This window comes from Sarcophilus harrisii, chromosome 3 (genome assembly GCF_902635505.1).
Source record: "Sarcophilus harrisii chromosome 3, mSarHar1.11, whole genome shotgun sequence".
Taxonomy (NCBI): domain Eukaryota; kingdom Metazoa; phylum Chordata; class Mammalia; order Dasyuromorphia; family Dasyuridae; genus Sarcophilus; species Sarcophilus harrisii.
In genome coordinates this window covers 567,391,690-567,418,695 of record NC_045428.1, presented here as the reverse complement: position 1 = coordinate 567,418,695, position 27,006 = coordinate 567,391,690, and the positions used below count along the sequence as shown (strand labels likewise).

Sequence of the window (27,006 nt, the reverse complement as noted above, 5' to 3'; positions counted from 1 at the left end):
CCATACCTTGGAAGATTTCAGAAGCAGGGAAGTGGGAAAAGGAGAAGGGAGGGAAGGTTACACAAGGAAATAGTTTCACAAAGGGAACTCAGAAGGAAGGATAAAAAATTTCCTAACCTTATAAAGTTACAAACTATTTCTTCATGAGTCATCTTCAAAATTATACCATTTAAAACCTATGTCATGTAGCATCTCCCAAGCCGCCTTTGTCAAATATTTCTGTGATCTATATTCACTTAATAAATCATAGCTAAAGGGTATGGAATCACTTAGGATTCTAGAAGACTCATATCAATATCCTAAACTCACACAATCTATTTACATATTTAAGACAAATTACTGTTTTCAGGAGAATCAGTAACTAACTGGACCAAAAACGGAATGGGACAGAGAAGGGAACTTGTAATACTTGACTCCATTCTTTTAGCAACTTCACCTGTTTTTTAAAATTTTGTTTCCTAATATGCATAATAAGGACAATAATTAACTCACCCTTCTTAACAATTTCTATGGACAATCCTACATATGGTTTGCTTAAAAGATAGCAAGAGTATTCTTACTTTCTAACAATCAGAACAATTCAAACAATCAGAAAGTCAGTCAACTGTGATTAAAAAGTTTTTACTGTGTACTTAACAATGTGCCTAGCACAAAACTAAAGAAAACAGGGACACATCTCTTTGATCCTTTCTTTTATGATTCCACAAAAAAATTGACCAATTCTTTACTTCTAAATCTAAGTTTGCCCCCTCGCTTGCCAAGAGATTCAAGATCTATTTATTCAAAAAAGTAGCATAACACTATCTCCCCTGAAGGAAAAAATACATATAATTTGTATATATTATTACCCCAAGTGAGTTATCTAAAAGTTCATTATATAATTTCACTCACTAAAAAATTTTACTCAAAGTCAGTTAAAAATACACATTAATATAAACCTCTTTCCCCAAAGTCTATTATAGCATTGCAGTTCTAAAAATGAATAGTTATGATTTTTATAAAAATACTAGAGTCAAAAACAAATAAATAAATAAAAATAAAAATACTAGAATCCACATGGTTGTTCTGCAGATGCTTAGGAAATGGTAAAGATTTAAAACCTGTTTTAAAAACACTCCTCTGCTGGCAGGGTTCACAAAAATACTAACTTTATACAATGTGAGGCCTCCTAACACTTATGTATTTCCCATCTAATTTGAAGTACTAACAAAATTCTATAAGTAAACAACAGAATTATGAATATCTACTAATTAATCAGCTCTGATCCATATAAAGTACTGATCTGGGATCATTATTTATAACCTACTTAGTTCAAGTTTGCTTTAAGCAATTTTAAAAAATCATCCACATTTTTCTCTTCAATGTTAATCCAGTTATATTCTGCACTTGCTTCTATGTATAAATGTATATTTATGTATAAGTATCATATATAAATGTCACAATATTAAATTTTGTTTACATAAAAAAGAAAAACTGAAAAATATCCTCAAATATGCTCTTTATCTTTTGTCAATGTTTATAACGGAAGATGTTTAAAATTTTAATCAATAGAATCTTATGCTTTTCAGAAGATAAGTGCTGAGCAAGTCCCAAGAGTAAATAGAGCATATCACTGGATAAAAGCACAAGAAGAGAAACTTAGGCACAGATTCTCTTTTCACTCTCAACAGAAATGAGAAATTCTCCTTTGATGTCCTTCTTACTAAACAAAAGCTATAACATAAGGCAGTCTCTGGACCAAGGCAATACTAAATTCTAAGAAAGGAAGTTCTAGCTTCTCATTTTTTGGTTAAGGACTTACTATGTGAGAACCGCTGAGTGATCGGGGTTCCAGGGTAGGGATAAGTTCGACTCTCCCACTGTATGTTTCCTTCCTGGACAGCCTTAATAAAGCCATGATAACACTGGTGAGCCACACCTGTAAAAAATTGAAGGAAAATACTTCAGTGACTAGAAACCAAAAATTATTATTTTTTTTTAATTAAAGCTTTGGTAGTTTCTTACAGAACAATAATTTTCCATAACATTCATTGTTGGAATCTTTACAAGCTATTTACAAGCGAGTTGATAGAGACAATAATTATCTAATTTAGCAGGCTCAGTATTGATTGATCTGATCCTAAAAGGAGATGTTATGGGCCAGAACTTGAAACAAGGTACTAAGTACAACTGATAGAAACAATGCTTGTGTTCACATCTTTAGAGAGCTCATATAAGCAAAAAGTATTTAAATATTCATTGGAGTTCACCCGTTTGGGAGATTTCAGGGTTTAGTATGAGATATCCGAATTCACATCTCCCTTGAAGCTCTTAGAGCCAGAGAGCACTCTGAGAGAAAACCCATAATCCCACTCTCTCAGAGGAGATCATATATAAGAAGCAGACAGAGGCCCAGTCAAGTTAGTCCAGTTGAAAAGATTCCGAGTGGAGGAGTGTCAGTTGGAAGAATGCCACGAGTCAGAGTTGAGGCCCAGGCAGAAGCAAAAGGCTAGCAACAAGAGCTCTTGGAACCAAGCCTCTAAGAATCTAGCTATCCGGGCCCAGGGAAAGAGACAAGCCTTGGAAGGAGAAAATAAATGTTTGCATTTTATCTGCTGGCTATATTTTGAGTGATTATTACTTTTAACTGAAACTAAAGCTGCCTCCGGAAAACCTCCCCAAGAAACCCTCTCCCAGAGAACCATTATTTAAAGAAGAAAAACACCACAATTTGTATATCATGACTTATTCAGCCATTCTCCAATTGATGGGCATCCGCTCAGTTTCCAGTTTCTGGCCACTACAAAGAGGGCTGCCACAAACATTCGTGCACATACAGGTAGGTCCCTTTCCCTTCTTTAAGATCTCTTTGAGATATAAGCCCAGTAGTAACACTGCTGGGTCAAAGGGTATGCACAGTTTGTTAACTTTTTGAGCCTAGTTCCAAATTGCTCTCCAGAAAGGTTGGATTCGTTCACAACTCCACCAACAACATATCAGTGTCCCAGTTTTCCCATATCCCCTCCAACATTCTGCATTATCTTTTCCTGTCATCTTAGCCAATCTGAGAGGTGTGTAGTGGTATCTCAGAGTTGTCTTAATTTGCTTTTCTCTGATCAGTAGTGATTTGGAACACCCTTTCATGTGGCTAGAAATGGTTTTAATTTCTTCATCTGAAAATTGTCTGTTCATATTCTTTGACCATTTATCAATTGGACAATGGCTTGAAAATCAAAGATTATAATGAACAATAGAATTTTAGAGTGACTAAGACTAATGGCTATTTAGCTGAACTTCCTCTTTTCTACAAATAAGACACTGGACCTAGAAAACTTGAGTGATTCCCAAGGTTGCAATTAGTTAATAAGAGATGGGACTAAGTCCAAAATGTCCCAACCCTCTTTATCATTAAGGCTGAGAAGTAATAGCTTGGTGAGGGAAAACACAGACCTTTTTAGGCAGTCCACATTTTTGATCTCTACTAAAGACAAATCTAGAGAAAATGTGTTTAAACTAAATTTGTTAGATGTGAGAATGTAAACTCTACAGCAGATTTCAGATAAAAGTACGATCCTTAGTCTGAAATTTTAGAAGAGATGATGGCTCAAGAGGGATAGAATTTCAAAAACAAAAGTCATGGCATAGGTTAAGGACTATGATTTTTAAACTTTGAAATTCTATAACTATATATACAAGAAAGGGACCAAATCAGAAACTGTGAAACCGTCCCAAACTCAAAAGGCTAGCTGACTTGGACTTTTAGTAGTCAGATTATGTGACTGTTAAGATGATGAGTCTAAAAACAATTTACCCATTTTAAAGAAGGAGAAAATTAACTGCTATCAATACCAGGATTTCAAAGTTTCATATTATTCTGAGCAGTTGAGGGTTTAAAAGACATGACTGAAGGCTTTGCAGCCTTAAAATATATAGTTAGAGCCCCTCTCTACCACAATGACATCAATGTCAAATATAGCACACACATTTCCATCTCCTCTCTCTCACCATTTCTCATGTTCCTTTTTGGGGTAAAAGTGCATTTCTCCCATGTACTAAAGCCAACATTCTTCTTTAGTGCCCATTAACTCACATCACAAACAGAAGTGGATGGGCCATGCTAGTTTCATTCTGAGTTCACCTCACAGCCAGACCTTGGCTGTCCAATCAGATAAAATTCCTGGGATCACTGGGTGGGGCAAAAACTAGGAATACCTCTTAAGACTGTCTGATACTACTTTAAGAATGTTCTCTCACATGATTCAGACCAGTTCCAATGGTGCTGTGATGGAGGACCCAGAGAGAGGACTGTGGAGGCTGACTGTGGACTACAACATAGTACTTTCACTTTTTTTAGCTTGTCTTGTTTTGTTTTCATTCTCATTTTCATTTTCCTTTTTGATCTGATTTTTCTTGTGCAGCATGATAATTGTGAAAATATGCACAGAAGAACTCCACATTAACATATATTGGATTACTGTCGTCTAAGGGAATGGGTGGCAGAAGGGAGAAAAAATTTTTTTGGAATACAAGGTTTAGCAAGGATGAATCTTGAAAACTATTTTATGCATGTGTTTTGGATGTAAGAAGCTTTATAATTTTTTTAAATTTTTTTTTGTTGTTGTTGAGGCAGTTGGGGTTAAGTGACTTTCCCACGGTCACATAGCTAGGAAGTGTTAAGTGTCTTGAGTCTAAATTTGAACTCAAGTCCTCCTAACTTCAGAGCTGGTGCTCTATATCCACTGTGCCACCTAGCTGCCCCTATAAAAAAATTATTTTAAAGTATTCTCTCACAACAATTTTAGCTACTATGTTCACATCTGAAAGAAGTGCTTTGATACATGATGCTGACTTGGTTCAATGTTAATTCATCTGATCTACACTTGGTATCCTAAATTGAGAGGTCAAGTTGGGACAAAAGGGGCCAGGAAATTGCGAACTATTAAACACTTATACAAAAAAGCTAATGAAAAAAATGGGAAGAAGGGAGGGATCAACGATAAAAGAAATAACAATCTTTCATAATAATCATGATGCTGAAAATAGGGTGCTTTTCTTCATATAAATGAAATTATCTTTCAGTGATACAACTTTAAGTTAAGAACAAAGTCTAAGTTTGATTTGATAATGTCAAATTTAGCCCTAACTTTCCTTACTAGAGAACTGTGTGATTGTCCAGATCAAGTCTCTTCTTTCTGGGTCTATTTTCTCGCCTATAAAATAAGACAACTGACTTCAATAACCTCTCAAGTCTCTTCCTGCTCCAAAACTATGCATGTCTAATCTGTAGCAGCACCCAAACATACTGAGCTGTTCAAAAGTCTAGCCTATGAATGGAAACAAAGTACTTAACTTTGCTTATATTCTAATAAATATTTTTTTTAATTTAATTAAAAAAAAAACACAAATTTTTTTTAAAACAAACTTGAAGAGGCCAGATAAATTAAATGTCAAGGAGAACATGCACCTGAAGCTGAAAATCTGAAATGAAAGACAGAATTTCACAAATCTAATGAGCATGTTTTCAGTAGCACAAATCTTACCTTTGATAAGTCGGTACCACTGTTTGCAGACAAGGGCTGAGGTTTTATGCTCCTGATATGGTGAGAGGAAAGACAGGATATACTCCAGAACCTCTTCAGGTAGCTCAGACATAGACCTGTTATGTCTTGTCTCCTCAATTTCCAGTTCAGGGCGGGGCTCCTCATCTTGCTCCATTGTCCCCTCCACTCCAGCTTCTTCTTGATCCACGGCCATGAAGCTGTCATCCTCACTGTCCGAGGAACTGGCCATGGCATTCCCCTTGATAGCTACAGAAGGATAAAGAGAAAAATTGGTCAGAAACACAGTTATATTCTGGCACAGCCCTGATGTGAAGCACATAACAGCTTTGAAATCAGTTTTATTTTTAAAAGTTTTATTTACAAAGAGGCACAAAGACCTACTACAGTTGGGGGGGGGGGGGGGGGGAGCATGACAAGTACTGTTGGAACCTTAATCTCATTGGATTTAGCTTAAAGAGCTAATAGCCTACACAGTTTAGTACAGAAATTTGTCTTACCAACTCTGAGGTACTACTATACATTTCTCAGATAGGCTAAGATGACAGGAAAAGATAATGATAAATGTTGGAGGGCATGTGGGAAAACTGGGCCACCAATACATTGTTGGTGGAGTTATAAATTGATCCAACCATTCTGGAGAGTAATTTGGAACCATGACCCAAGGGCAATCAAACTGTGCACATCCTTTGATCCAGCAGTGCCTCTACTGGGCTTATATCCTAAAGAGATCATAAAAGGGGCAAAGGAGGACAACTAGGTGGCACAGTGGATAGAGAACCAGCCCTGAAGTCAGGAGGACTTGAGTTCAAATCTGGCCTCAGACACTTAACACTTCCTAGCTGTGTGACACTGGGCAAGTCACTTAACTCCAATTGCCTCAGCAAAAAAAAAAAAAAAGGGGGGGGGGGGGGCGGAGGGGAAGGACCCACAAGTGGAAAAGTGTTTGTGGCAGCCCTTTTTGTAGTGGCAAGAAATTGGAAACTGAGTGGATGCCCGTCAGTTGGAGAATGGCTGACTAAGTTATGGTATATGAATGTTATGGAATATTATTGTTCTGTAAGAAACGACCAGCAGGAGGATTTCAAAGAAGCCTAGAGAGATTTACATGAACTGATGCTCAGTGAAATGAGCAGAACCAAGAGAGCATTGTATACAGCAACAAGAAGATTATATGATGGTCAATTCTAATGGAGGTGATTCTTTTCAACTATGAGGCGATTCAGACCATTTTCAACAAACTTGTGATAGAGCCATCTGCACCCAGAAAGAGGACATATTAAATGTAGAAAGGCAGAAATAGTAAATGTATCCTTCTCAGATCATGATGCAATAAAAATTACATGGAATAAAGGTCCATGGAAAAAAAGAGCAAAAATTAATTGGAAACTAAATAGTTTAACCCTTAAAAAAAAAAAAAAAATGAGTGAGTCAAACAACAAATCACAGAAACAATTAATAATTCCATCCAAGAGAATGACAATAATGAGACAACATGCCAAAACTTATGGGACACAGTCAAAGCTGTTCTTAGAGGAAATTTTGTATCTCTAGATGTTTACATAGATAAAATAGAGAACGAGCAGATTAATGAATTGGACATGCAACTAAAAAAGCTAGAAGAACAAACTGAAAACCCTTGATTAAGTACCAAATTGCAAGTTTTGAAAATTAATGAGATTAATAAAGCTGAAAGTAAGGAAACTACTGAACTAGTAAACTTAAGAGTTGCTTTTTATGAAAAAACCAACAAAATAAAAGTTTTATTTACAGCTGTTCCTACCCAGCTTATAAACAGCTTCAGTTTACCATTATGCAATTAGAATCTATTCTAGGAATCAAAGAATCACTAATGACTCCTAAATGGACTTTTCTCTACAAAAAAATCAGTTAACATGATCAGATAAGATTTTAATACCTAAAAATAGTTCTCCAGCAAAGGGCTTCTAAAGAAAGGGTTTAAGAAGGAGACATCAAAGGAATCATCCTCCATTTTTCCTTGGTTGAAGGCAAGAATACAGGGTCTCAATATGAGAAAGATCAAGAGGCATCCCATACAAAGTACCTCAAATTAACACAGGGAGGAGAAATGGGGATGCAGTTAGCATTCTGCCTTTTGCCCACACTTTTTTACGTCATACAAGCACACTAAATGTATTAGCATGTGTTATTGCCTCTAATACAAACAAAAAATGTCAACCACAAAATATTCCAATCACAAGATCATCACAAGAGCTACAAGAGAACTTGGAGACCATCTAGTACATATTCCTTATCATACAGATCAGGAAAATGAAACCCAAAAAAATTCATGTAAGTACCATTATCAATTACAGAGCTAAAAGTCAAACTCAATCCCAATTATAGAGATTTAACTCCTAATCTAATTTTTCCCATTACACCACACTATATCTAAACAAAATTTTTTTACTGAAATCAGGAAAAGTCTGAAAGACAATAATACTTTGAGTAATTTTTCTACCTGTTCACATGTTCTCATAATGTACAAAGTGCATAAAATTACAGGAACAGTCAGGAACATGACCTTTAAGAATGCTGGCTCCTTATCTATTTTCCCCAATTTCATAACTCCCAAACAACTACATCAAATAAGGAAACCTTTTTTCCTTGAGTTTGAAGATATGATACTAATGCTACTCAACTTCATTTTCTGAGTATATGAAGTATTTTTAGTAGCTGAATTAAATGCAGCAAGTTAATCAAATGATTAACTGTGTACCTTGTAATTCCATTGCAGATCAAGATGTCAAAGGCACAAGCAGCCACAAGAATCATATGTAGGTAAGGTGCATACTTGGAAGAATAAAATCCCCATTGTGTATATCCTATCTGAAAACTTGCTCCTAATCAAAAAAAAAAAAAAAAAAAACCTGCTCCTTTAAAAATGCCCTTTTAACAAAAAAAGAATGGCGTTTTTATTTCATTTGCAAATTCTAAAACAGCAATATGACAAGCTGGAATAATCATGGGATGTGTAGACCAAGGTCTATATCTGAATTCTGATTCTGGGTCATCTTAGGTAACTCACTTTTTTGCTCTAGGGAATCTATAAAATAATATATATGTGTGTGTGTGTGTGTGTGTGTGTGTATATATATATATACTGGTTTCCTTTTAATCCTTTTAATTTTATACATTTAAAACTAATATATAAAAAGATCTAGATCTGGGGATCTATAAAATGAATGGATTTGGATTAGAAATAATTGCTAAGGTCTCATTCAGGTCTAGAGTATATGATTTACTGTTTTTTAAATTTTAATACAGTTCCTAAGTGAATGATCCATATAAGATCAATGATTTGTAACAAAATAATTCTCTGTGATATTCACCTTAATGCTACCTTGAATGCCAAAGCAGAAGGAAAGGACATGGAATTTTAAGTCAGAAGACCAAGGTTTGAATCCTGATGCTGTCACTTATTACCTAAAGCTTGGACAAGTCATTCAACCTCTTGAAGCCTCAGTTTCCCCATCTATAAAATGAGAGAGTAGAAAAAAAAAATAACTGCTAAGATCCCTTTTAACTCCAAATATATGACTCTATGATCTTAAGAGTGATTTGGAATTTTACTGTATGTAACTGATGGCCTTTACAAAATTCAATCTTAAAAGACCTAGAATTTTAAGTGAACCTCAATGACATTATGTGTCTAGAACAAGCATTTTTAACCTTTTTTGTGTCATAGACCTTTTGGCAATCTGTTGAAGCCTATGGACCCCATTGCAGAATAAAGTTTTAAATGTATAAAATTAAAAGGATTAAAAGGAAACCAGTTATATTTAAAAAATAAAAACAGAAGTTCCTGAACCCCCTAAGAATCCCTGCTCTAAAAGGCAATTCTTTTCTCCACATTTATAAAAATATTTAAGTAAGAGTCATACACATAGCTGCTACAGTAAGAACACTGAGATGGGCCCAAATACATTTACTCTGAAATGATAGGCTCATTCCCAATTTGGGAAGTGCTCCATTTTGACTCCATTGATTTAGCCATGAAAATTATCTTACTCCCAGAAGATACACATTTTGATGCTTTTAGTTATGAATTCCTTTTGCTTTTCTACAAATAGTATAAAAATTAGCTTAAAAATACCATTGCATCTTGGATCTTTAACCGTTTATTCTGATGCATGTGATCGGGTCATTGTCATGCCGAGTTTAACAGTTTCCTTGTCTAAGTCTCTTGTTCTTTCCCTTCTGAGTCAGAGAGAAATAGAAAAAGTTATAATCTAGAACCCCACATTCCAGGTTCTGCCTCTCTTGTCCCAGGACCACATCAGGTAGCTGAGTAACCTCACTGTTACTCAAAGTAAGGAATTTAAAGAGCGCCAAGAAGCATGGGAAATCATATTTTAACTAATGCAAAGAGAAGGATGCAGAATCAAAAATATAAAACATAACAATATAAAAATTTTTACATTGTTATAATTATAAATGGGCAAGCGTAGCCCAGAAAAAGAGAAGAGAATATGAGTGGGCTTCCCTTTCTTGTTTGCAAAGGTGAGGGCCTATAGTATGGAATATAGCATATACTATCTGACTTGAATGAAGTATTAGTTTGCTTTGCTAAACTGCTTTTTCATGCTTTATTATATAACAGATGACTCTCAAGAGAAGGGAATGGGAGGAAAGTGTAGGTGATGAAAAACAAAAGATACTTATCTTCAATTATTAAATTATTATTATTAAATTATTCAATTGTTAATTCAATTATTCAAAAAAAAGTCAGTTTCTACTATTGCAACCCACATCTTGCTTAAATATGTGTTTTGACATCTTTTCAAAAAGTATAGAATTTGGAGTTCTGACAAGAAAAGCCATAAGAAAGTTCATGACAAAGTTTCTGTATTTTCTACTGCTACATAGCTAACAACTATTTTAGAAACTGTCTTCTAAAGTGGATGACTGCTGTTGTTCACATATGAGATATAAGAGCTAGAAGGAGTTTTAAGATTTATATAGTGTAATCCTTACATAATAGAGAAGAGAAAATTAGTTGGTGCAATCAAGGCTCCAGGAGCAAGCTGCATAAAGCACACCTTCAAGTCAATGCTATTTGTTGATGAAGAGCAAAACAGATTCAGAAACCCACGAAGACATGGCTTAATCATGTCCCAACTGACAAAAGACCCATGGCCAAAGAGTTATAAATTCATGCCTTTGACTTACAACATCACTATTAGACATGAATACCAAAAGAGATTCAAGAGGGGAAAAAGAAAAATGACCTAATATGGACAAAAAAATATTCATAGCAGCTCTCTTCTCAAGGCAAACCCTGGAAATTTGAGGAAATGATATGATGGTATACATAGAGAACCCCAGAGATTCTACTAAAAAGTTATTAGAAATAATCCACACCTTTAGCAAAATTGCAGGATACAAAATAAACCCACATAAGTCATCAGCATTCTTATATATCACTAACAAAATCCAGCAGTCAGAGTTACAAAGAGAAATTCCATTTAAAGTAACTACTGATAATATAAAATATTTAGGAATCTATCTGCCAAGGGAAAATCAGAAACTTTATGAGCAAAATTACAGACCACTTTTCACACAAATTAAGTCTGATCTAACCAATTGGAAAAATATTAAATGCTCTTGGATAGGGCGAGCAAATATAATAAAGATGACAATATTACCTAAACTAATCTATTTATTTAGCACTATGCCAATCAGACTCCCAAAAAACTATTTTAATGACCTAGAAAAAATAACAACAAAATTCATATGAAAAAAAAAGGTCAAGAATTTCAAGGGAATTAATGAAAAAAAAAAAATCAAATGAAGGTGGCTTAGCTGTACCAGATCTAAAATTATATTACAGAGTAGCAGTTACCAAAACCATTTGGTATTGGCTAAGGAATAGATGAGTTTATCAGTGGAATAGGTTAGGTTCAAGGGACAAAACAGTCAACAACTATAGCAACCTAGTCTTTGACAAACCCAAAGACCCCAGCTTTTGGGATAAGAACTTACTGTTTGACAAAATTGCTGGGAAAATTGGAAACTAATATGGCAGAAACTAGGCATTGATCCACACTTAACACCGTACACCAAGATAAGGTCAAAATGGGTTCATGACCTAGGCATAAAGAATGAAATTATTAATAAATTAGAGGAAGTTTACCTCTTAGACCTGTGGAAGGGGAAGGAATTTATGACCAAAGAACTAGAGATCATTACTGATCACAAAATAGAAAATTTCGACTATATAAGCTGAAAAGTTTTTGTACAAACAAAACTAATGCAGACCAGATTAGAAGGGAATCAATAAACTGGGAAAATATTTTTACAGTCAAAGGTTCTGATAAAGGCCTCATTTCCAAAATTTATAGAGAATTAACTCTAATTTATAAAAAATCAAGCCATTCTCCAATTGAAAAATGGTCAAAGTATATGAACAGACAATTCTCAGATGAAGAAATTGAAACTATTTCTAGTCATACGAAAAGATGCTCCAAGTCATTATTAATCAGAGAAATGCAAATTAAGACAACTCGAAGATACCACTACACACCTGTCAAATTGGCTAAGATGACAGGAAAAAATAATGATGATTGTTGGAGGGATGCGGGAAAACTGGGACATTGATGCATTATTGGTGGAGTTGTGAACGAATCCAACCATTCTGGAGAGTAGTTTGGAACTATGCTCAAAAAGTTATCAAACTGTGCATACTCTTTGATCCAGCAGTGTTACTACTGGGCTTATATCCTAAAGAGATCTTCAAGAAGGTCACCCACCTGTATGTGCACGAATGTTTGTGGCAGCCCTCTTTGTAGTGGCTAGAAAATGGAAACTGAGTGGATGCCCATCAGTTGGAGAATGGCTGAATAAATTGTGGCATATGAATATTATGGAATATTATTGTTCTGTAAGAAATGACCAGCAGGATGATTTCAGAAAGGCCTGGAGAGACTTACATGAACTGATGCTGAGTGAAATGAGCAGGACCAGGAGATCATTATATACTTCAACAACAATACTATATGATGACCAGTTCTGATGGACCTGGCCATCCTCAGCAATGAGATCAACCAAATCATTTCCAATGGAGCAGTAATGAACTGAACCAGCTACGCCCAGAGAAAGAACTCTGGGAGATGACTAAAACCATTACATTGAATTCCCAATCCCTATATTTGTCCCACCTGCATTTTTGATTTCCTTCACAAGCTAATTGTACAATATTTCAGAGTCTGATTCTTTTTGTACAGCAAAATAATGGTTTGGTCATGTATACTTATTGTGTATCTAATTTATATTTTAATATATTTAACATCTACTGGTCATCCTGCCATCTGGGGGAGGGGGTAGGGGGGTAAGAGGTGAAAAATTGGAACAAGAGGTTTGGCAATTGTTAATGCTGTAAAGTTACCCATACATATAACCTGTAAATAAAAGGCTATTAAATTAAAAAAAAAAAGAAAAGAAAAGAAAAGAAAACTACATAGATGGTAATGGACCAGCGTCTTTGCTATCCTTTGGTTTAACTTGGTAGACACAAGTAATAAATCGGTGGTTTTCCCATTGAAACAAACAAACAAAAAAAAAAGTTTATTTTTAAGAAGGGACGTTTCAAAGAATCTTAAATTGGAAACCACTAACTACTGTACTATGAAACCTCTGCCTCTTAGAGCACAGCTGTTCTTCATGGAGTAAAAGGGTAAGAGACACATTCACTTAGCAGATGTTTCACCAAATGCACAGACTGTTTCATACATCATCTACATTAACAGAAGCACTCAAAATCTGGAGGCTGCTTAGCTTCTAGCAGTCAATGTTATGACAAAGAGAGTCTGGAAATAGAACCACTTGGCATAACTTCTGTTATTATTAGCAAACTACTAGCTACTGAGGAGACACAGAGATGTATTTTTAAGCTTTTCATTTAATATTCATTTTAACTTATAAATATAGTTTATAAATGATTATATATAAATAAAAATAGCTTATAAATGGTTAAATTTTTAATTTGTTGCCTACAGTAGGGAGTCCTATAATAAATGAAAAGGCAAATATATATATGCCCCAACTACCTGATTTACTAGTTTTTGGTTTATCATTAGCTAGATAAGCACTTTATACAAAAAATGACTTATTTTCCCATAGCAGTTGCTGCCAGGTAAGGACAGAAGTCATTAGTTCTCACAGCCAATAAGCCACCCAACCTGAACCTAACAGCTAACCTCTTCAAATTCTACACTGCTCTGTCTTTTTGATCCTTTGCCCCTTGCTCCTATCACCACTCATACCTTCAAAAGCCTCAGCCCTGATTGCCATCATTATTCAACTCCTCCACTTCTGCTCATAAATTGAAAGAAACAAGAAGAAATTTATCAGCTTCACTTATCAGACACATTACAAATTCATGTTTATCCAACTTGAACTAAGCCTCCCCCACCTCATCTTTACCAGCACCACCATCCCCCCTCAATTTGAGGACTTTGCCTCTTATTTTACTGGGGGGGAAAAAAAAACTAAGATCATTCAATATGGATTCCCTCTTCTTTCATTCCCTTAAACTTCTCTTGCTATCCTTTCCCTCTTCTTCCAGTCTTTGATATCCCTATATGTGTACTTGATCCCCTCCCCTCCTAAGGTCTTCTGCAATTCAATCATGTCAAATCTTTAATCTCTCTCTCATAAATCAATTCCTTCTCTATTTCTTTAAAATATGCCCATTTAGCCCTCCCCTATCTTTTAAAAACCCTCACTAGCCCTACCATCCCTCAACCTGTAGATCTCAAATCTCTCTCTTTTTTTTAAGTTTTTAAACTTTTTTAAAGTTTTTTATTTGCAAAACATATGCATGGGTAATTTTTCAACATTGACCCTTGTATGACCTTGTGTTGCAAATTTTCCCCTCCTTCCCCCCATCCCCTCCCCTAGATGGCCGGTAGTCCAATACATGTTAATTATGTTAAAATATATATTAAATCCAATACATGTATACATATTTATAATTATCTTGCTGCACAAGAAAAATTGTAAATCTCAAATCTCTCCAAACTCCTTTAAAAAGCTGTGTCCCCTAACACATTGTTAGTGGAACTGTGAATACATCCAACCATTTTGGAGAGTAGTTTGGAACTATGCTCAGAAAGTTATCAAGCTCTGCATACCCTTTGATCCAGCAGTGTTACTACTGGGCTTATATCCTAAAGAGATCTTCAAGAAGGTCACCCACCTGTATGTGCACGAATATTTGTGGCAGCCCTTTTTGTAGTGGCCAGAAACTGGAAACTGAGTGGATGCCCATCAGTTGGAGAATGGCTGAATAAATTGTGGTATATGAATATTATGGAATATTACTGTTCTGTAAGAAATGACCAACAGGATGATTTCAGAAAGGCCTAGAGAGACTTACACGAACTGATGCTGAGTGAAATGAGCAGGACCAGGAGATCATTATATATTTCAACAACAACACTATATGATCACCAGTTCGATGGACCTGGCCATCCTCGGCAATGAGAATCAACCAAAGTCATTTCCAATGGAGCAGTAATGAACTAACCAGCTAAGCCCAGAGAAAGAACTCTGGGAGATGACTAAAACCATACATTGAATTCCCAATCCCTATATTTTGCCCCCTGCATTTTGGATTTCCTTCACAGGCTACTTGTACAATATTTCAGAGTCTGATTCTTTTGTACAGCAAAATAATGGTTTGGTCATGTATATTTTTAAATATCTAATTTATATTTTAATATATTTAACATCTACTGGTCATCCTGCCATCTGGGGGAGGGGGGGGAAGGAGGGAAAAATTGGAACAAGAGCTTTGGCAATTGTCAATGCTGTAAAGTTACCCTCCCATATAACCTGTAAATAAAAGGCTATTAAATTAAAAAAAAAAAAAAAAAAGCTGTGTCCCAACTTTGAGGTACTATTTCATACTTCTCAGATTAACTAAGATGAAGGGAAAAGCTAATGATGAATGTTGGAGGGGATGTGGGAAATCTGAGACCCTAATGGGAAAACAGAGACCCTAATGCATTGTCCATGGAACTGTGTAATGATTCAACCATTCTGGAGAGTGATTTGGAACTATGCCCAAAGAGCTATAAAATTCTGTATATCCTTTAATCCAGCAGTATCACTACTGGGTCTATATCCCAAAGAGATTATAAAAAAGGAAAAAGGACCCACATGTGCAAAATATTTGTAACAGCCCTTTTTGAAGTGGCAAGGAACTAGAAATTGAGTGCATGCCCATTAACTGGTAAATGGGTGAATAAATTATGGTATATGGGTGTGATGAATATTACTATTCCATAAGAATAATACTGGAGTCTCAGTCCAGGAAGACTGAGGGAACCTAGGATGATTAGGAATACCAGGCTCAGCTGCAGAGAAGCTGTTCTGAGAAGGAACCAGCACACCATGCTGGTGCATGAGGCAGTGGGCAGGGGCGCTGCTGGCTGTGGGCACTTGCTGGAGGATGGAGTTCTTGGTTTGGGATTTCAGGTCAAAGGGGAGAGCTCAAATGAAGCTAGAGATACCATCCCTTCACCCCATGATTAGAGGTGCTTACACTAATATCTCTAATTTAAAAAAAAAAAAATGGAGGCAACAAGGGGCGCAGTGGATAGAGCACCAGCCCTGAAGTCAGGAGGACCCGAGTTCAAATTAGACCTCAGACACTTAACACTTCCTGGCTGTGTGATCCTGGGCAAGTCACTTAACCCCAATCATCTCAGCAAAAATAAATAAATAAATGAGCCATCTAAGAAAGAAAGAATTCCATCATAGTACTATGGAAACAGGGAAAATCATCTTCAGAAAAGGACATTGAAGTAAAGAGCTTCTTTTACCTCAAAGAGTACTGTGAAATGGCTCCCTGCCCAGAGAGAATTCAAAGAAGAACTTAAAAAAGAATTTAAAAATCAAATGAGAGAGACTGAGGGGGAAAAAAAAAAAAAAACTAAAAACCATCCAAGAAAAACAAGAATACTATGAAAAATGTTAACCAACTAGAAAAAGAGATATAGAGTCACAAAGATGAAAATAATTCTTTGAAAATTAAAATTGAGTAAGGGAAGCCAGTAAAGCTATGAGAGACTAAGACAGATTCTAAAGAATGAAAAAACAGAATGTGAAACATCTTATAAGAAAAACAACAGATTTGGAAAACAGATCAAGATTAAGAAAAACTTAATTGCCTGAAAGTTGTGACCAAAAAAAAAACCTTGACACAATAATGCCAAGAATAATATAAGAAAATTGTCCTGGAGTGATAGAACATGAAGTAGAAACAGATAACATCCACCGATCACCATCTCTAAGATATACTTTGTGGAAAATACATAGGAATATTATTGTAAATTTCAAAACCCCCAGATGAAAGAGAAATTTTTGCAAGAAACAAGAAAAAAAAAATTGAAATACGCTGGAGCCATCATCAGAATCATACAGGACAATAAGGCTGCAGGTCCTGGAATCATATCTATCAATAATCAAAAGAACTAGGCCTGTGGTCAAAAATATCATATCCAGCATAATTATCTGTAATATCGAACAAGAAAAAATGAATATTCAACAAACTTGCAGATTTTTCAGGACTTTCTATCAAACAAACCCAAACTTAATAGAAAATTTAGCATATAAGAGCCAATACCAAAGATCAATTGCAAATGGACAAATTATTTGTTTTTTTTCCACATGGGAAATGAATATCATATATTTCAGGCTGACATCAACAATATGGTAATTCAAAAGAAAGATTGGGACAGAGTTAAAAGTAAAAATAATAATCATTACGAATGAAGTGCAGATGAAGGAACAGATGCAGTAGCATTACGGGGGGGGGGGAGCAAGGCTGGTTGTTCTGAAAACCCAATCACATTGGGAATGGGTTAAATAGACCACACTACACATATACCATGAGGTACAGCACACTTCAAAATCTATAAAAATATAAGGGGGGAGGGATGGGCGGACAGGGAACAAAGGGTAAGGGAAGAAGACAAGGGAGGGATTCATGGGTGGAGGGGAGGTTAAGTAATAGCAAGACAAATTAAGGAGCAGAATTAAAGTAAAAAATCATCAGGCATGGGAGACGTGTATGGAGTGGGGGGGGGGGCCCCCAGTTTGTGTGTGTGTGTGTGTGTGTGTGTGTGTGTGTGTGTGTATATATCTATATATGTATACATAAATATATCCTTTCTTAACTCTAGCCTACTTGTAGGTGGGGGATGAAAGGGGAAAAATAAAGTAAAAAAGGTGCACAGCAGACAACAAAAGAACAATGTACAAGGAAGTAAAGAAAAGATGGACACTCATGAATATAATTTCTTCTACTAATATATATACTTTCTTGAATTGGTATTTGTTGTTATATTTTGAATCCTCCCTAGGCGCATGATAAATGGTCTTGTTTTCTCGTTTCATATTCCTGTTCTATTTTTCTTTTTTTCTTATTCTGTTTTTTAAAATTGAAAAAAAAAATTTTAAGTCCAAAAAAAGATGAGCAAGTTGATTTCAGAAAAGCCTGGAAAGACTTAAATGAACAAATGCTAAAGGAAGTGAGCCGAATGACTGTTATGGACTTGACTCTTTTCAACAATGAGGTGATCCAAGGCAATTCCAAGTATCTTGTGATAGAAAGTGCCATCCACATCCAGAGAGAGAATTATGGAGACTGAATGTGGAATAAAACATAGTATTTGCACCCTTTTTTTGATGTTGCTATTTGTTTGCTTGGTTTTTTTTTTCTTCCTCATGTTTTTCTCCCTTCCTGATGTGTTTTTCTTGCACAGCATGACAAATATGGAAATATGTACAGAAGATGAACATATTTAATTTAACCTTTATGAGACTACTTAATGTCTTATGGGAGGAGAAAAAATTAGAACAATGTTTTGCAAAGTAAATGTTGAAAACTATTTTTGCATGCATTTAGAAAAACAATAGTATTTAAAAACATTTTAAATATTAAACATTTTAAATATTAAAAAAAAAGAAAAGAAAAAAGAATTTAAGAATTACTAGACTACCTGAAAGCCATGATCAATGATAAGTCCTAGACATCATATTTTAAGAAATTATCAAGGAAAACTGTCTTGATAGCTTAGACCTAGAGAGTAAAATAGAAATTGAAAGAATTCACCTGAAAGATCATCTTTTGAAAAAGATCCCAGAATGAAAATCCCCAAAAATATTATAGCAAAATTCTAGACCTCCCAGGTCAAAGAGAAAATACTTCAAGCAGACAGAAATACTTAAAAAATTATAACCTCACAGTAAGGACTACACAAGATTTAGTGTTAAAGGAGCAGAGGGTTTGGAATAAAATGTTCCAGAAGGCAAAGGGGCTAGGATTACAACCAAGAATCAGTTACCCAGCAAAACTGAGTGCAATCCTTTTCAGAGGGGTTAGGGGGAAGAGGGGAATGGATTTTTAATGAAATAAAGTACCTTCAAGCATTGCTGATGAAAAAACTTAAAACTGAATAGAAAATCTGACATTCAAACAGAAAATTCAAGAGAATAAAAAGGTAAACATGAAAGAGTAATCATAAAAGACTCAATAAAGCTAAACTAAAGTTTACATTCCTACAAGGAAAGATATATGTAACTTCTGAAAACTATCATTATTAGGTCATTATATAAACAGACTAAAAGGATGTGGGTACATTATGTTGGAATGCTCTTCAAAAAAAAGGGAGGAGAAAGAGGCACACAATGGAAGAAAGGGAAGAGAAATTTCTTCACATAAAAGAGGCACACAAGGAAGAGCTTTTACAATGGAGGGGAAATAAGGAAAGGGTGGGAAGAGCAGGCAATGCTTGAAATTCATTTTTGCTAGAAGTAGTTCAAAGAGGCAATATATATGTATACACACATATATACATATACACACACTCATACATATTCAGTTATATACAGAATTATAATTTACCCAATAAGGGCAGGAGGTAAAGGGGATAAGAAAAGGGTGGGGAATAAAGGAAAGTGCAGATTAAGAAAGCAGTGGTTAGAAGTAAAATATACTTTTGAGAAAGAACAGAATAAAAAGAAAAAGAAAAAGGAGAAGATAAAGAAGATAATAGGATGGGAAGAAAACATAATTGTTGGAATCTTTACAAAGTGTTAAGTCATTAAGAGTTGCTAGAGACAATAATTATCTAATTTAGCATGATTCAGTATGATTAATCTGATCCTACAAGATGTTATAGGTCAGAACTTGAAACAAGGTACTAAGTACAACTGATAGAAACAATGCTTGTGTTCACACCTTTAGAGAGCTCATATAAGCAAGAAATATTTAAGTATTCATTGGAGTTCACACGTTTGGGAGATTTCAGGGTTTAGTATGAGATATCTGAATTCACATCTCCCTTGAAGCTCTTAGGGCCAGAGAGCACTCTGGGAGAAACCCATAATCCCATTCTCTCAGAGGAGGAGTTAACCTTTGGGAGATTATATATATATGGAGAGAGAGAGAGAGAGAGAGAGAGAGAGAGAGAGAGAGAGAGAGAGGAGAGAGAAGAGAAGAGAAAGAGAGAGGAGAGAGGGGGGAGGAGGAGAGAGAGAGGGGGAGGGAGGGAGAGGGAAGGAGGGAGGGAGGGAGAGGGAGGGAGAGGGAAAGAGGGAGAGGGAGAGGGAGGGAGGGGAAGCTCGAGCTTCAAGAAGTTACTTCCGAACATTGACTGGGGTCAGAGAGGAGCACTCTGGGAGGAAGCCTACAAGCCCTATCTCTGAGGCAAGAGAGATTTTCATCTTCCACCTTGGTGCTGGCTGGAGGCTGAAGGAACAGAAGCAGAAGCAAAGGACAAAGCTGCAAAAGCTCTTAGAACCAAGGAGAGAGAGAGGCCTCTAAGAAAACTAACCGGGCTATATTGGAGACAATAAAAGATCTGAACTTATCACCTGGCTGCATTTGGAGTAATTATTGATTTTAACCAAAACTAAGGCTGCCTCCAGAAAACCTCCCCGAGAAAACCTCCTCCCAGAGAGAACCATTATTATTATTTTAAAGAACAAAAACACCACATTATAATCATCTTTATTGTGAATATGAAAGGGAGAAGCATACTCATAAAACAGAAACATATAGCAGAATGAATTAGAAACCAGAAACCAGAATCCAACAATGTTGTTTACAAGAGATACACTTGAAACTGAAATATGCACATAGAGTTAAAATATAATGTAATCTGAGACAATTCCAAAAGATTCATGATGAAAAAAATACTACCCACCTCCAGAGAATTGATGAACTTAGTGCAAACTGAAGCATAATTTTCTCACCTTATTTTTCTTGCTTTTAAAAAAAGGCTGATATGGAAATGTTTTGCATTACTTCACATGTATAATTGATATCACACTGCTTATCTTCTGAGGGGGGTGGGGTTGAGATGGGAGGGAGAGAATTTGGTACTCAAAATTAAGAAGAAATTTCTGAAAATAAATTTCAGATAATAATTTTTAAAATTAAGTTCATGGACCCCAGTAAAGGCTGATTCTCTCTGATCCTTCTCATTTCTCTTTCTTCCTCTTGTTTTCCCTCTCTCTTCCCTCATTAGATGACATGGGACTAACCATCATCTCTAAGATGCATTTGACCACAAAACTATATTCTGTTCCAGTCTTGCCTCTGACCTTCATCACCAGATCACCAATTGCTTATTGCATTTTTCTATTTGGGGTCCTAGAAACATCTTAAACTCACTATGTCTAAAACTATTTTTATAATTCTTGAGGCTAAAAAGGTTCTTGATGAAAGAACAGGAAAGCCAAGTAGCTTAGAAGAGAAAACGATAAATCTTTCCTAAAAAGAGTTCCTTAAAACTAGAATAGGCCAGACAGAAATCAGTAGTTCTATGAGACTGAGAAACATTAGACCCAAACCAAAAGATTGAAAAAATAAAAGAAAATTGAAGATATCTGCTCTCAAAAGAATCACAATCCTTGTAGTCTCCCAAATTCATATTTTTGGCCTCATCCTAGACTCTCCATTCTCTCTCACTCCATCTTACCATTCACAACAACTGTCACTTCCAACTCCTTCTCTCAACTCACAACTTACGGCCATGTCTAAGTTGAGGCTCTCATCATCTCTTGCCTACATTATTGCAAAAGTCTCTAAGCTTCAAGTCATTCTCTATTCCCTTCTATACTATATATCTCAGTTTCTTCAACTGTGGTTCATAATCCATATGAGATGTTGTAACTGAATGTGAGGATTATGAAATCATGATTATCAGTAAATGTTTGATTTGTACATCTATATACTTTTATACCAGGGGTCACAAAAATTTCTTGAGCAAAAAAGGAGTCACATGTGAAAAAAGTTTAAGAAGCCCTGCTATACACTAATTTGAGAATCAATTTTCTTAAGCATAGATTTGGCCTCAATCTATCTTTCCAAATGAACATTACTCTTTTCCATTAAACATTACACTCTCTCCCACATTCTAAAATTGAGCCAAATTGGCCTTATCTCCATTCCTCAGAAACTACAGCCCATCTTGTATGTATATGGGAAGGTGGTTAGGCAATAGAAATTGTCCAAAGAAAAGATCTGAGCATTCTAGCACACAGCTAAGTCAGTTAACAACATGACATTTACCTTACATTAACCTTAATCCTAAGCTTGACTCTAAAAGATGTGCACTCCCAACCTTAACCCTAAAAAATAAAAATAAAAATTCCACACTCACCCTTGGGGCTCACCCACAATCCTACAAGTACCCAAGGACTTATATGCTAGTGGAATTCACTAACAGAAGTGGAAACAACAAGCTGATGTGTATACTGCTTCTTTCTCTGGCCAAGCTACATCTGGCACACTGCATTAAGCTCTGTGTACCACAGAAGAAGAGACTGATGACTAAAGATCGACCAGAATGAAGGGTTTCAAGGCCATTTATAAAAAGAATAAAGTGAAGGAAATTAAAGTATTTAAACTGGAGAAGAAAAGGCTTGCAGTGCACATGATAGTTATCTTCAGGTATTTGGAGGGCTGTCATATGGGAGAAAGATTAAATATCCTACTTGTTTCTAAACACCAGCATCACTAGCAACAAATGGACCTTGCAAAGAGTTAAATTTAGGTTTGATTCAAACAATTAGGGCTCTCCAAAAGAATCTGGGCTTTCTCAAAAGGCAGTAGGTTCTTCTTTTTGGAAGTCTTCAAGCAAAGGTCACTTTTTAGATATGTGGTTAGCAGGCATGGGTTATTCTGGATATCTGGATATTAGACTATGGTGTATGGGGTACCCAGGGAAAACTAGCCCTTTTGGTGTCTAACTTTAACCTAATTCTTAACTGTGGCTCCAAGAAACTATAGTATGCATCATAGTCACAACCCCGATGAGATAAATCAGGTTGAAAGTAACCAATGCGTCTCAAACCCAGTTAGTGGGGTATCTATTCCAAACATGTGAACACTTTCCCAGGTGGATGGACAGATGAAAACAATTTGTTCCAATGATCATGAAGGCAACTGAAACGGGCACTGTAGAACACTCAGAACTTGGTCAAATATTAAAGACATCCTGGGCAAGTCACTTAACCCCAAATCAGTGGTCTTAACTTTTGTCTTGCCACTAAATTTCCATGACTCTGGAAGAAAGAGTGAGATTGACAAATTTGTTCAATTCTGCCTCACTTAATTCAATTCATGTGCAAGACATCCATAATGGCACTGGTCCTCCTTGAAAAGGGAAACAAACAACATGATTCATCAAAAACAGGGTGCCAGACAAATCATGTTTCCTTTTCTGACAGTATCAGTAGAGCAATTGATGATGGAAAATCTGTAAACATAATACAGCTATATTTCATTAGGACATTTAACAATTCTTCCAAGCTATTCTTCTGAAAAACATGGATACAGACTATTCATTAATGCAAATGGTCAGATTCAAAACTAACAGAATGGTCAGTCCTCAAGAACAGTCACTGAATGAGCTCAGTGTTGACTTAGAAGAGCTATAGTGGAGGCTCTCAAGCATCAGTGTCTTGAATAAAGGTATGGAAAGCACTTAAGCACAATGTTAGCTGTTCCTTCTTCAAATTTAGAAAGGATAGCTAACATTTTGAATCATAGCATTCAGTTAAAAAACATTTTTTAACCGTCTATTATGTGCCAGGCCTTGTGCTAAGCATTGGGGATACAACATGCAAACAACTATGTACAAACTAGTTATATTTAAGATAATTTGTAGATAATTAAGAGAAAAAAGGTAACAAAACAACAGTCAAATCTAGTAAGATAGTTTATCCAAAAAAAAACGGCTGCCTTCATTTCACATTCACTAAAAGTCTTCAAATAAAGGCTGGATGACCACTTGTCAACTTGTGTGATTCTCTGAGTATGGATATCTCGGACACCTAGATTATACTTCAAATGACAGATAATCTAAGTTTGTAAAACTCTATCATCAAGTGAGGCAAGTTTTTCCCCCAGACACAGTAACTTACAAAAGTCATGTACTAAAAAGATAGCAAGATCACTGTGATTTACATTGCCGATGATGGTAGTCACACTGCAGACATAACTGCAACTACTACTTTTTACTAAAAACTAACATGATATGAGTCATATTCATTGGGGTTCTTAGCTTTCTCTTGATGTTACTAATAAAAAAATTGAGTTCTCAAAAATAAGATTCTTTTTTTGTAAGTGGCACATAAATGACAACTCCCCCATCCCCACAAAAAAAAGAAAAAACAAACCCAAGTCTCTTTAAATTATTACAGTTATAAAACAATACAGGACACAGAGGGAAGACTATATAATAATGACCATAATCTGTTAAATTATGCTTCAGTTTTTTTAATTGATAAATTAGACTTCAGGGAAACAAAAGTTATTTCTCTGCATTTTTAGGAAAAATAAGTAACTTTTTAGTTCAAAAGAGAACTTTGTCCAAGTACTTCTCCCTTTCTTCCTCTTTTTAACACTAATGGAAACATTAAAAAAATTAAAATCATAAATATCTCTAATTCCTACCCTGAATAGACCTTGCATTTCCTGGAGGAGAAGATAACATTCTCCCATCAAGAAGAATTACAAACAATTCTGCTATAATGAAATGTGTTCCTAAAAAAGCATGATACAATACAAAATTGTGTAAAAAAAATCCACTGAACTTATCAGGGGAATAAAGAAGGGTATAATACTCAAAAATGTCATCAGTAACATTAAAATGAAAGGTAGGAATCTAATTTCTAAAAGCATAAAGTGTTAAATGACTAAAAACTACATAACTCTTCCAATAAATTGTGGCTGTCTTCCCAGCCTCAGGCTCTATGCAAGAGCAAACTAAGGGCTTGAGTTGCCCTTCTTTGCTCACATCTCCTGCAGCACCAGAAAATATTACTCAATAAAGCCCCTTATCTTGAAAAAATCTGACGTTTGCTTGAACATACGATATCTGAAAAGTTGCTACTGAGTTACTGTGAAGGAATAGTTTTCTGAGCTCTTTCACTATTTCTCAAGGAAGAAATTTCATAGAAGCAAATCCAAAATTTGTGTTGTGCTCTAAATGTTTCCTAATATATCAATCATATTAGAATAAATTCACATTTTAAAACATGTTCCAGCAAAACTGTTACTCTAATATGCTAATGGACTAGCTAGCCTGTGTATCCTAGAAACTAATCCTAGCTACTTACCCTTGGTTTTTCTCTTCTCTGGAGGGCCTTCTAAGCAATTCCTATGAGCTTCACCTGCCTTACTGAGAACTCCAGAGGTCAATACCTGGAGCAGATCTACCCTCCCATTGATACCTACTTACTAAAGTAATGCCAAAGCATTCTCTGCTTCTACTATAAGGTGAGCCACCTGGTTGGGAAACTAGAATATTCTTGGCTCCCCAGTTTTACTTCCAGAATCCCCAGGTAGCACTATCACTCACAGCCTTTCCCATCCTTTGAGTTTAGACTATTCTACTTCTTCCTCAACGACTCCAATACTTGATTGAAATAGACAAGAGAAATGGGACAGGAGTATTTGAGAAGGTAAGTAGGATCAGTAAGGGATAATCATAATACATCTGAATGGAGATGAACTATGAAAAGGGATTAAAAAGAAAAGAAGAAAAACTAAGAACTTGTGACTGGAATCTCAGAGGAGGAAAATTAGAGAGGAAATGGAGTGGAAGTAGATGGTTTCAAATAGATTATTATTGTTAAGCACACTCATATTTAACCTTTTTCTTTATAGAGAATGAGGAAAGGGGAAAGAAGGTAATTTATAATGCAACAAGATGAAATTCACAATAAAAAGTGGTATGCTGTCCAAAAGATATAAATCTCTATAAATGGCTACATGAGCCATCAATGGATCCTCAATGGAACGAACCTCAAGCAGAAGCCTGAAAGTGCTCATTAATGCACTCCTTGTTTAAACAGAGACTGAACTGGGATATTTTTAAATGTCTTTCTAACTCCAAAAATTCTACATGATTCTTAGAATCATAGTATATTCCTTGTGACAACATCAATACATCTCACATACCTGCATTTCCTTTGTCTGACAGACAGAAAGAAGAAAGAGGGTAAGTTAAGGAATTTGGCTATTTTTTAAAGTATCATATTAAAATACAAGACAGACTCTCCCTCTAGTATTTGTCAAGCCCATTAGATTATAAGCTAATTAAGGAAGGACACTTTCTTTTTCCTTTTTGTTGCTTAGTACAGTGCTTAGTACAGTGCCTAACACATACATAGTAAGTACTTAATAACAATCTGCATCCTATAAAAGACTCGTGTTAAATTATGAGTTGTTTAGTTATTTTCAGTTGTCCCCATCTTCATAACTCCATTTGAGGTTTTCTTGGCTTAGAACATGAGACAGCAGTATGGTTGAGATTATCTTCCATTTATCCCATATATAGCTTGTATGCAAAATGCTTTACATTTTACTGATTAGAACTCAAGCTCCTACAAAGGGACTCACATGTGCAAAAATGTTTGTGGCAGCCCTTTTTGTAGTGACAAGAAACTGGCAACTGAGTGGATGCTCATCAATTGGAGAATGGCTGAATAAGTTATGGTATATAAATGTTATGGAATATTATTGTTCTAAGAAACGATCAGCAGATGATTTCAGAGAGGTCTGGAGAGAGACTTACATGAACTGATGTTAAGTGAAATAAGCAAAACCAGGAGATCATTGTACATGGCAACAAACAAGATTAAAAGAAGATTAAATGATGATCAATTCTGATGGATGTGGCTCTCTTCAATAATGAGATGATTCAGACCAGTTCCAATGATTTTGTGATGAAGAGAGCCATCTACACCCAGAGAGAGGACTGTGGGAAATGAATGAGGTTCACAACATGGCATTTTCAACTACTTGCCATCTGGGGAGGGAGTGGGGGAAGGGGGGAAAAGTGGAATACAAGGTTTTTGCAAGTGTTAATGTCAAAGAATTATCCATGGATATGTTCTGAAAAATAAAAAGCTTTAATAAAAT

At 35.6% G+C, this 27,006-nt stretch overlaps 1 protein-coding gene across 2 annotated transcripts in view; it reads right to left on the bottom strand.

Moving 5' to 3' along the window:
* FBXO42 (F-box protein 42) overlaps positions 1-27,006 on the bottom strand; it is a 112,089-nt gene that overhangs the window by 55,708 nt on the left and 29,375 nt on the right. For both annotated transcript variants that reach the window (XM_031962776.1, XM_031962777.1), the window contains exons 2-3: positions 5,520-5,786; positions 1,802-1,918 (exon numbers count right to left, since the gene is read on the bottom strand). In XM_031962776.1, the coding sequence (XP_031818636.1) occupies positions 1,802-1,918; positions 5,520-5,769 (367 nt within the window). In that variant the 5' untranslated portion in view covers positions 5,770-5,786. The remainder of the gene's footprint in view (positions 1-1,801; positions 1,919-5,519; positions 5,787-27,006) is intronic.